The sequence below is a fragment of the Prosopis cineraria genome, unplaced genomic scaffold (assembly GCF_029017545.1).
Source record: "Prosopis cineraria cultivar Desert tree isolate PC_DT_omini unplaced genomic scaffold, ASM2901754v1 PC9, whole genome shotgun sequence".
Lineage (NCBI taxonomy): Eukaryota > Viridiplantae > Streptophyta > Magnoliopsida > Fabales > Fabaceae > Prosopis > Prosopis cineraria.
This window is the reverse complement of record NW_026555340.1, coordinates 31474581-31486764: the sequence shown is the minus strand read 5'-3', so window position 1 is coordinate 31486764 and position 12184 is coordinate 31474581. Positions and strand designations below refer to the sequence as shown.

The 12184-nt window shown below is 31.5% G+C and overlaps 1 protein-coding gene across 1 annotated transcript; it reads right to left on the bottom strand.

Moving 5' to 3' along the window:
* Positions 1 to 5791: 5791 nt before the first annotated feature.
* On the bottom strand, positions 5792 to 6624 carry LOC129321087 (uncharacterized). Its single transcript, XM_054966822.1, has one exon. It carries the CDS (start codon positions 6534 to 6536, stop codon positions 6312 to 6314), a length of 225 nt encoding a protein of 74 aa, XP_054822797.1. The 5' UTR covers positions 6537 to 6624; the 3' UTR covers positions 5792 to 6311.
* Positions 6625 to 12184: the final 5560 nt, after the last annotated feature.

The window sequence follows — 12184 nt, the reverse complement described above, 5'->3', positions numbered from 1 at the left end:
GTGAGGAGTTATTACTTGATTCATTCTTATTAAATAAAATTATTATAATATTTGTTATTCTAAATATAAGAGAGGTTGACTAGAGTGTTAAAAAGTTAAAGAGTTATTATTGTGTTTATTTTTAGTTGTTTCCACATTTTTTTTATTAAATTTTAAAATTTAAGTTCTGTACAAGAGTGTAAAAGTCTAAGTATAAGAGAATTGATAAATTACAATTTCATATATTTTTTATCCTTTTAATTTAGACTTTTAAATATTTATTTGAGGTTAATTAAGTTTACTTGAATATTATTTAATTTTATTAGCCCAATATTCAATTTTTAAATTTTAACTAACTAAATCTTGAGTTTTAAAATATAATTGATATCTTTGATATTTTTGTACAGTTGTTATTTTATTTTATTTTATTTTATTTGTGCAAATCTTTTAAATTTAATTTGAAAGATATTGATAGATATTATTTTGAATAAAAAAATATGTACATGCTTGAAGATCAAATCAATAATTAAATTTTAAAAATTTTATTTATATTTATCTTGGGTATTTTAATGCAGTTTTTAATTAGGATTTTTAAGGATAGTTTTATTATTTAATTAAATTATTAAGTTTTATATGTAAATAGACGCACAGAACGCAAAACTGGAGAATTAAAAAAGGATAGAAAGGGAGTTGGGGGCAGAAAACTGAACGGTAGAGGCCCGCACACGAAGTCGCATGCAGGAAAAATCGCTCTTCTTCCATTCAACAATTCCTGATAGCTTCTCTTGTTGGGTGTTATTTGATTTTTAATTTTATAAAAAGTTAATTTTTTTAGTATGATAAATCACAAATCATAATCCTAAATTTTAATCAGAATTTTTAATATTTAAAAAAAAATTTATTTTAACTTTATTTTAATTTGCTCTTCTTCTCTCTACCTCTGAATTTTATGTTTTAATTATTATTGCTAATTAAATTAGCTTTATTGCATAATTTTTAGGTTATACATTTTATTTAAAATTTTGCTTGCTATAATTGATTGATATAGAATAATAAAAATAATTTGGTCTAATTTGAGTGATTATCCATACTTTATTTTTGGTGTGGTTAACATAAAACAGTTGTTAAATTGTGGGTTAAGGAAAATTTCAATTAATCTATATTTAATTTCTTATTTAATTCTTGAATAATAATTTAAAAAATATATAATAAAACTAAAATAATAAATTTAAATAAAATTAATTTATTTTGTAGACAAGGAATATTAAATTTAGGTGATTGGGTTGTAATTGATTGTGCTACTTGTGCTTGATAATTTTATTAACTGGACTTGTTTTAATTATTTAATTTTAATTTAGTTTTTTTACATTAATTTTGTAATAAAAAATTTCACTATTTACCTTTTCATAATCCTAATTCAAATAGTTAATCTATTAATTTTTAGAAACACGATTTATATTATGTTTTACTGTAAAATTTAACTTTTATTTATTTTGATATTATTTGAGAGTAATGTCAATCAACAAAGTTTAATGCAATGTTTTACCAAATTTAAACAAAGCAGTTATATAATGACATTCGTACGCTCTTTATTTTCTTCGCATCTACTGTGACAAGTTATTAGTAGTTTGCTTAATATCTTAATTGTTCACTCAGGAACATCATGTTTTCCCCTGCATTTTATTTCACAGGAAGAATTATGGGCAAACATTACGTTTCCAACACTGACAATCCATGTTGGTTTTCCAGCAAAATATAGTTAGAAAAATATCTGAGTAGATGTGGACAATGATTTCTCACTGCATACAGACTCGTCTTTATGGAATGGCTTGTGAGTCAGTCGCCGTCACCGACAGCAGCTTTGTTGCTTTACAAAAATTGTATAGTAGTAGGCTTCCTTTTTGTTTCATGAAATAAACAGAGTCAGTGTTAAACATTGCTTAACGTCATGAAATCTGAATCACAGTAATGGCTTATCAATTAGCTCCTTGGAATCACTTTTGTGCGAAGTAAACGACGAGTATTCCATTGACATAAATGCAATGTGCTTTGAAGACCTGAAACGAGATGAGACAGGTCATGGTCATCCATAGGGCAGTGTCGCTTTGGCAAAACGTTGGCATTTTTGAAAGCCCCGCCCCGCCCGGGGGGGGGGGGGGGATGACCAAATTCAATATTAAAGCACGAAACACGTAATCATTTAGTCTTCTGTCCTTTCTCTCTCTCCTGCAAATACAAATGGAATTACAGTTTGGGTTATGTATGATATTTTTTTTTTGAATGTTTTAAAAAATTCCAATTTTTTCAAAACAGATTAATGTATGTGATTTTGAATTTTAAAGGATGAATGAACATTCTAAATTTTAAATTATTTTTTGAAATAACATTCTGAATTATAAACTTTTAAAATGAGTAAAAGCTTTTATAAACTTATAAATTTTGAGTAAATTACCTCCACAATGGTTGTTACTTTTTATTTTGTAGGGTCCAGTCAAAGGTTGATGTTGTATTGATTCCTTCTTGACATGTGGCTATAGTTGGGAATACAAGCGGACCCGACCCTTTTCTTAAGGGCCTGAATCCTAAAACCTGATTACCTATTTTTAGCCCTATTTTTCAATCTCAATCCTTATGTGAAGAGTTCAAAACGGGCCTACAAGCCTTTTTTAAAAAAATAAAAAAAAAAAATAAAATTAAACATTATAAATTAATTAAAATATTTTGAAATTAAAAAAATTAAAATTTTTGTAATTTTTAAAAAATTAAACAACATATATTTAGAAGTCTAGTAATAAAATTTAAATATTGGTTAAAAACAGTTCATCTTTTATAAATGCACAAGCATAATAATTATAGAAAAATAAAAAATATCAAAAATTTTATATTATATATTAATATTTTTTAAATTATATTAAATTAATTTTAAAATAAATTAAAATTAATAATAATATAATACGTGTAGGATCAAGTGAGCAAATCATTGGCTTCAAATATATGTTCTACTAAGAAAATAATAATAATATAATAAAGTTTGAAGGGCCGCTCGGGCCCAAGTTCTTTTTTACAAGGCTTATCAGGGCTAAGTCTTTAAGCCCAATCACTTTAAAAAAATTTATTTTTAAAACCCAAATCTTTATTTAAATAAGGCCTTCAAACTCTACCTTTCAAGCTTCAACCCTTATTTTCAACTCTACATGTGACATACCAGCTACACTAGATAATGGTTAGGTTGATGAGCATTTTTGTTCATTTTAGAAGTTAAGAGTATATGATAGTATTTGTGTAATAGTTTAATATTTAAAATACTCATTAATCCAATTTTAAACTGTAGCTTTTATTTATTTTTTGACCGACATGTTCTACGATTCCATCGCTAGGCTAATATCTGAACGCAAAATTAATGAATGTCATAGAGATATGGATGCAGTTGTTTCTGGTCACTCTTGAAGTGAACGTGATATGTCTATTGCCTTTAAAAAAAAAAAAAAAAGATTAGGATTCTGCTAACCCTCTCCTGTGGGAATGAGACAGCTGTAAAATGTCGTTCTCACAAGTTGAAGCAAACAAAACGGCCAATGAATGCCGCCTAATCCCTACTGCCTACCCTTTCGTAGTTTTCACCGAATTTGGAAAATCCAAATCCGGACAATTATCTCATACTTATATCACCCCCTTTTCTCTTTTGCATATTTTGTTTACGTATAGTCCATGTCAAATAATGACTTTGAATACATGAGGCAGTGATTACAATTCATTACTAAACTCCTTTGAGTTTTAATCACTTAACTATGGAGGGAACGAGTTAAGAGAATGTCATTTAGGTCGTTTCTGGCAGAGTTATTGACAATTTAATTTTTTTTTATTGACAATTATAATAAACTATATTACACATGTCAAACGCGGTCTAAGTCTAATCATCCGGTGCCAAGGTGCCAATAAGTATTGGCATGTTGACAAAAAAACATAAATAACAGATAATATTGTTTCAAGTGAGCCGTACTTCTGTGCAATAAAATACATGAAATATGACAATTAAAAATTTTATAAAAAAATTGATGTTAAATTAAGATTTTCTCACGATTTGGATTCCCAAATTCAGCATTCTTTCTTTTATAAATCAACATTGAAAATTATTAAAAAAATATCTTGCTATTAATCTCTTCAAGAGGATTTTAGTTGTCACTCCGCTAGTCAAGGAAATGCCAAATTATGATCCCATGTGGTCCTATCGTTCGTTTGTCATGCGACGAAAAATTAAGATGTGGGCCAAAAAATGGCCTCTTCTTGATCCAATAGGTTTTGATCCTCACAACGAAACTCTTCTGTCGGGAATGGATCAATTGGAATGGAACGATAGTCTTACCCCAAAAAAAAAAAAAAAGTCCATGCACCGCGATAGCTATGATCTGAAGTTTCTGTTTTAATTAGACTCAGTGCTGCAAATGTAGTGTCTTAAAAAAAATTGACAAATGAGGTCAAGAAAAATTGACAAACAAATAAATCAAAAACAATATAATATAAGGCTACACATATAAAAACCATCTTCGCGAAAATTCCTTATATCCACTGGGAATGGATAAGGGCACATGTGAGAATAAAATTGATAATATACTTTTCTTTTTTATTTTTTAAAAAATATGAATTATTTGATTGGCTCTAAAATGTTATCTCATCCTCATAAGGATGCTTTTTTTATTTATTTTTTTCTCCATTAATTCCTTCACCAAACGGTAGGCCCAGCAGTGGGCCACTTTCATTGAAAAAGTGCAAAACAATCTTCGCCCAGCAGGGGACCAACGCTGCAAAACTTTCTCAGTATTTTTGGGCAACGCGTCACTTTTTCTCGTTCTTCTTTCCTTCATTCTTTTTATTTTTATTTTGAGTAAAATATTCTGATCTCCTTCTATTTCATCTTAATTATAGGTAACGATGAAATGAATTAAAATATAATGCCACCCATATTTTATATAGAAAAAATAAATGATACAAAAAACATCTTCCTAAAATATGTAAATAATAATAAAATCTTGTGAAATATAATAATTCTTCTCAAGTTATTGAAGCTTAAGTTATTGAAACTTTTTTGACGTTAACATTATTTGTGAAATAACTATAAAAATTATAATTTAAAATAATAAAAAAGCACATTGATTATTTTAATTTAAATAATAATTTTTTTACAATAATTAAAATGAGATAGCAAATAATAAGTTTTACTTTGTAAAATTTTTTATCACTAAGTATCAATATTATAAATATCAATTATTATTTTAATTTAAATAATGAATAATTTTCTCTTGAAAATGGTTAACACAAGATGAATAATTATAATTTTTTATGGTTTTTTTATTAGCCTCTCATATAAAATTTTTATTTACTGAAATTTAAATATTATAAATATTAATAATTATTTTAATTTAAATAATGATTATTTTTTCATATAATAAGTAGAATAAAATAAGAAATAACAAATTTCGCTTTGCCTATTTTCCTTTTGTATTTTAAATTAATGGTGTCATAGTCATATTATAAGTACATTATTATGTGTCAAAAAGCTTAAGAGTAATTATCACATTTTATGAAGTCTCATTGTGATTTCCATCCAGTCATTTTCCATTTTATACATTAAATTTATTCGATGTGGTCCTTAATTTTTAAAAATATTAATTGATCACCTCGATATTTTTTGTTATTTTCCTCACGTTCCTGAGAAATCGCTTCAGAAAGTAATTGTTTCATTCAGGCATCTCATTTCCGCGGATCTCAGTTCATATCTTCCTTCCACTCTTCAAAAATGAGAAGCCCAAAGCTATTGAAAAAATAATAATAAAATTCGCACATTCCATATTCTACAAATTTGTTAAGCTCTCATCCCGGCTGACTTTAGTTCTCTCTTCACTGATCGAAACTTTCCGTCTTCTGCGTTTTTAATTGCAATGCGCTGGGGGGGTTGAGTGCTGCTCTTCCAAAATGAAATTGCGAGCTTCTCATGTGCTGAAGAACTTAAAGGCTGTTCTTGGTGGGAAGACGACCCCGGGGACATCAAACAGCTGGTGACTCCGAAGATCTTCCGACGTTGGTGCTCTTAAATATTATTAAATAATTCAGGGTTTACGGAAAAACTCAGTTCCAATTACTAATGTTGTGAGCGTGAAATTGATGTCTCTTAAGAAGAGAGAAAGGGAAGCAAATAATTGGTGGAGAACTGTTCATGAGCCGAGAACACAGAGTTCCTTTTAGTGAATGGATATAGAACGATGAGTGTACAGAAGGAGAAGGAGAATCAAAGAGAGGAAAGAAGTGAAGGAACTTTGGGTGGGGAAGCATGAGGGTCAAGCAGAGAAGAAGCTGGTAGAAGCAGCAACGCCCACTTGGGATTTGGGCTCCCAGGCCCACTTGAGGAGCTCTCTCTTCTGCTTCATCAGCCTCTGAGCCAAAACCGAAGCGCCTTCATCGATCCTCTCCTGTGAAACGCCATAGGCATCAGCGCTTGCCTTCCTTAAAATGCTGACCCTCCTCTCATACTCCTCTGCCACCAGCATCGCAATATCAGACATCCTTGATTCAACAAAACCAGATTAAAATTTTGCTGTTCTAGTTTGTTTTTGTGGACGTTGCCTTTCAACCTTGCGCAATGAATTGCCGATCTGATGAAGGCATTTATAGAATGGAACGACAGAACGTCCCCAGCTGCCTAGTCAGCCATTTTGGATAAGGCTCTCCCTTTTTTTTTCCCCATCTTTTTGTATTTGCTTTTTCATAAAAGTTGCTGCCACGCCCATGTGGGGTTGGTCTGCGCCTCTGCGCGGTCTTCCTCACAAGTCATAATCCTGTGTACCCTTTCGAGCCCGGTTTCGGTGATCATGATGTGCTCATCGCATAAATAGCAATTTGAATTGTACAAATTTAAAAATTTTATTTTCATATTCATTAAAATAAAAATTATAAATTTTAATAAATTTATTTTATTATTAATTTAAACAACCCAAATATAACCTAAATAATTTAATTTAATATTAAATATTTTTATAATTTTTATAAATTGACTACTCAGATATACTTTACATAATTTAAATTTTAAATTTTTAAATTATAATTTTTTTTAGTTTTTTTAAAATGTCAGTTTGAATATAATCTTCATTTTTATTTTTTAATATTATATTTATTAAAATAAAAATATATAAAAATTTTAAAAAAGTTTAATATTAAATCCAGCTTGAAATTTAGTAATAAATTAGATCATTTAGATTAAATCTATATTATCTAGGTTAATGATAAGATTTATTTATTAAAAATGTATAATTTTTTATAATAAATATAAAATAAAAATATAAACATAAAACTTTAAAACTTGAACTATCCAAATTTGACGCTTGATGAACACCAAAGCCAAGCACTATAGTTTATACATGCGTAGTATTATACCATAGGCGCATCAATTCAACCTAATTTGACTGGACTTGATAAAAATTTCTGAGATCCTCCATGACGTAGTACTTAAACATTTAATGGCAGTTAAGCACTCTATCCAAATATGTTTAGATGCAACTAATTTGAACTGAGTAACTACAACTGTTTAATTATTTATCCTAAAAGTTTTAAAATGTAATCAGAAAGTATATCTAAGTTTAGGTATTGAGTTGCTGGGTTTGCCCGCAGAATGACGAAACTGAAACCAGAGGGCTAGAGGCACTGGCTGTGACTCCCTCCTCATCACAGCACCGCACATGGCCTCCGCTTTTCTACGTCCGTTTCAAACTCGTAAACGCGGTCACGTGGATGTGGTCTTATGCTCTTCATGTTGTTTGCCGTCTTCACAGAAGGCCTTCGGTTGTTTCAAAGTCATCCATTAGGCCTGCTTATTTTAATAGTGCAGCATTTTACAGATGGGTTAATCTGCCATTCCTAGTCGGTGGTTGATTCTTTTGTCTTTCTTAATCTCTCATCATCTCTCTGCCAGCCTGCTTCGTCAAATCCTTCACAATGCCTTCCATTTAATGTTTCAGGCACTTTTGTCGCGCGCACTCCAAGAATTTGTCGTGCCCGTGGTGAAAGTGCAGACATGCTGACATGATCTTAAAATTAGTTTCCACTTCCCAGCCTTCGTACATCCCATCCTATCATCTTTTTGTATTATTAAGGTCTAAGGATAAGGATTATGGATGTTGCAGTTCTTGTTATTAGTTTGGTCATAACAGGCTATCCAAAGCTCGCTGCGTCACCCTCAATTGTCTTTCACCCTCTTTGTCCACTCTTCCTCGTTCCCCCGCTGAAAATGATACTCTCACAGAGCAAACACATTCTCCGATTCTGCCCTGTTGAGAAGCCAAAGAAACTAACGGAAGTGTGATGCTTTAATGATCATAAACCCTTTAGAAGACAAATCGAAATCCTGACTAATAAAGGATGTGCAGAGGCCACAGTCCACTGGTTCAAGTCACGTTCGCCACCATAACTACAGTTATCAATCTGTCCGGGGGATGTTTAATGACTGAATGGTACATGGGTTTCTCAGTCTCTCGCCTGGGGTTGGTTAATGCCTTAATGGCAAAAATGCACTTTTACCCTGATATATTTTCAAGTATTAATTATCATGCTAATGAGGCATGGATTTACATATTCTTCGCGATTTCGTTCATGTACTCCGTGTAATTATGATGCTAATGATGCATGGATTTACATTATTTTCTGTTAGTTTGCATTGCATCCAACGTTAACTTGTTTACAAAATAAAACAATTTTTTTTAACCAAATACTTACATAAAAATAGGCATGAAACATCTTCGTTGGTAAGATATTGAGTAATTTTTTTTAAGCATAAAGCTTCGAATTGACAGCTCAAAATTACGTAGATCGAACTCGGTATGACTTTGTTACAAGATCATCAATGAACTTAGAACAATTTCTCAGGTCATTATAATTGAAGAAAATCTATTGAAAATTTGAAATGATCTCACAAAATATCATTGTGGATTTGTTTCATCAAAATATAATAATGATATTAAGAAACGATCGTAGTCATACAAATTTTTCAATAATTTCATGTATCAAATAAAAAAAATGTGGATTCATCAATTAGATCCGATCGTAGATGCTGCAATGATTACTTTGGAGGGCATGTTTGATTTCTTTTGTGAGACGCTTATTTACACTTCAGTTAAAAAGTAGGAAAAACCGCATTCAGATCCTTGGACCAAAAAAAAAAAATAAAAAGAAAAAATTGTAATGAGAGTCCAGAACAACAAAAGGTTTGGCAATTCACAATACAAGATTTAACAATTTAAATGTGCATGCTAAATTTTCAGTGACTCAATGGTACCAGGTTCAGCCTTAACTTCGCTATGTAGGAGAGGTTGGAGGATCGAATTTGGGAAGGCTCCCTTAGCGCAGTGGGTGCGGGGAATAACCCATGAACTACCATGGGGAAAGCCGGCTTGGTTGCCGTGAGGTGGCACGGCCCAGTCCACCACTCGCAGCAGTGGGCTCGGGGGGGTGTGACTGTTACAGATCCACACCGTCCAATTTAGGATCAGTGATACTAAGCATCGTGCTCAACTCGTGTTGCACCCATAGTTTGTTGGCAATATTAAGCATATATAATAATGAAATATGCCAACCATTGTACACAAATTTAATGGAGGCTATACCACATGAATTTTCTATCACAGTTACTCTACTATACTAGGATGAACTCTCACTCATCATGATCAAACAAGTTCAATCAACATATGTGAATCTAAGCTCAGGCATATCATAATAATTCATCATCCTCATAATTTTTAAAACTTGCATGCTTATCATAGTTCACACCACATTATATTTTATAATAACTCATCATATAATCAAATCATAGCCAATATAGGTTCACAATTCATATTTCAAATACCACATAGCATCTATATAAATGTAGTCATCAAATACTTCATCGCAATGAGTCATGTTTTATATTTGGGTAATAATTTAAAATTAGCATATTCATCCATAAGCTCATTTTGCTTATTTCAAGCCATCCATAAGAGTGCTTAAAATATAAATGTAGACACAATGATATACTATAATAAAATTTTTAATTACCTTGACTCTTGGTTTACTAACAAAAAGCACCCGTAAATGTCAAACAGAACGTCCAATAAGCTCGATAGCACCAATAATGGTCAGTCTACAATCAAACACATCAATAGTCATCAATGACTAATTATCTTTAATTAACTCTAATCAAAGCCTAAATCCAAAAATCTTATTATGGTTGTCTGCCCAGAACATAATCCATTTTTAAGTTTCATTAGTTTACTTGGACTCTCATTACTCTAATCAACACCATTAATAAATCATAACCTCTTTAGCTTAACTAATTAGATATAGGGTTTACTCCAAACCCCACTTTAAAATTTTAAAACATCAATAGCATTATAACCCAGAGGTTAAACATTCACATAAACACTTATTAATCCCATTGAAGTTAAAGTCCTAGGCAAAGTCACAACTCATTTTTGGATTGCTAAAGAATTACTCAAAAACAGTGATGAAAATGAACAAGAGAGGAAGAAAAGAGGTTATAAGTACTTATCCAAGTGATTAAAAACTCTAAATAGACTCAATTGGATGCCCACAACAAACCCTAGCAGAGACCAATTCATTCACTTTTAAACTCTCACTCAACTCTCTAATTTTGAGCTAAAGTGCAAATTTGGAGGTTTAAAAATTGAGCTTTAACAAAAGCCAATAAACCTTTGGCTTTGGTCAAAGATTAAATTTTAGATTATAAACACTATTCATCTAATTGGGCTCAAATTTGGCTCAATACCACCTAGAGTCCAATTCTAAGTCTTAATTAGGGTTTGATAAACCCGTTAGCTATCCATACATTATCTTTTAATCAAAATTAACTCTTAATTATCTAATTTATCCTTAATTAATCCATTAACCTTAGGTTAAATTTCTTGGGATGTTATAAGCAGCACAGAGGTTCATCTTCTTTGACCATGCTCCACACTTCATGCTCTAGCACCCCTTTGCCACTATTTGTCTTTTGAGATAAGGAGATCGAGTTTAGACTTGTGAGAGAAGGAGATGAAAGTGGTTGTGAGATCCATTCGGTAGTGTTTGTGAGATCTAAACGATGATGGTTGCTAGATCGAAGAAGGAGAAGACAATGGCATTTACAAGATTTAGAGGTCAGTGGTTGTGAGATCAGAGAAGGAGAAGGCATTGGTGTTGGCTAGTGGCTGCAAGATCAAAGAAGAAGAAGAAGAAGACGACATTGAAGATGAAGGTGGAAGACCAAGAGGATATATACTAAAAATGGAGGGTATCTTGGTTTTAAAAAATTCAATCCCAAGTTTAAATTTTCAATACCATCTTCTTCTATGAGTTTCACTAATCTCACCTACATAGGTTTTATTAGGCCCAAGAATTAAAGAATTCATCATTCCAAACATTGTATTTATAAGTTTTTTCAATACCAATATTAATCCCAACCTCCCAATGCTTCCCACCAAACATGGCCTTAGTTTAATTTTGAGTGTTGTTGGAAAATCTGAGATTTGGAAAATACTTGATCAGTTATAAAACAAAAGTTTCAAAACAATCAAATTAAGGTTGAAAGGTAAACTAAAATTTCTAAACCTTAGTTTATTCCTTTCATCCGAAAAACAACAAAAGTTTACCATTTTATTAGAAGTCATGCTTTATATAAAAAAAAAAAAATGTAGAACGCCACTTCGTCGAGGACCAAATGGAAAGTGAACTAGTCATATAAACTCCAAAGGAAGGATTATTTTAAAGCTGGAAAGCCGTGAAAAGAAAACGAAGGCAAAAAACTACGACCATAAATTTGTGATTTACTTTGAAATCAACACTACCCGCATGATAACGTTAAACACGTGGTAATCTAATTATGCAGTGGAAATCACAGATTCTAATAAAGCATGTCCTAAATAGGTCTTCTTATAAAGTGAATAAAAACTTGCTTGAAGTCAGCACCCCAATTCGCACAGAATCGTACGTGCTAGTTTACTTCTTCCTCTTCTTCGGGGGCTGCAATGCTTCCTCCTCCTCATCTTCATCCTCATCCTCATTCTCCTCTTCTTCAACTACCTCCTCTTCATCTTCTTCACCACCCTCATCCTCTTCGTCATCGTCGTCGTCATCCTCCTCATCTTCATCTTCATCTTGTTCGTCACCATCCCCTTCCTCATCTTCATCC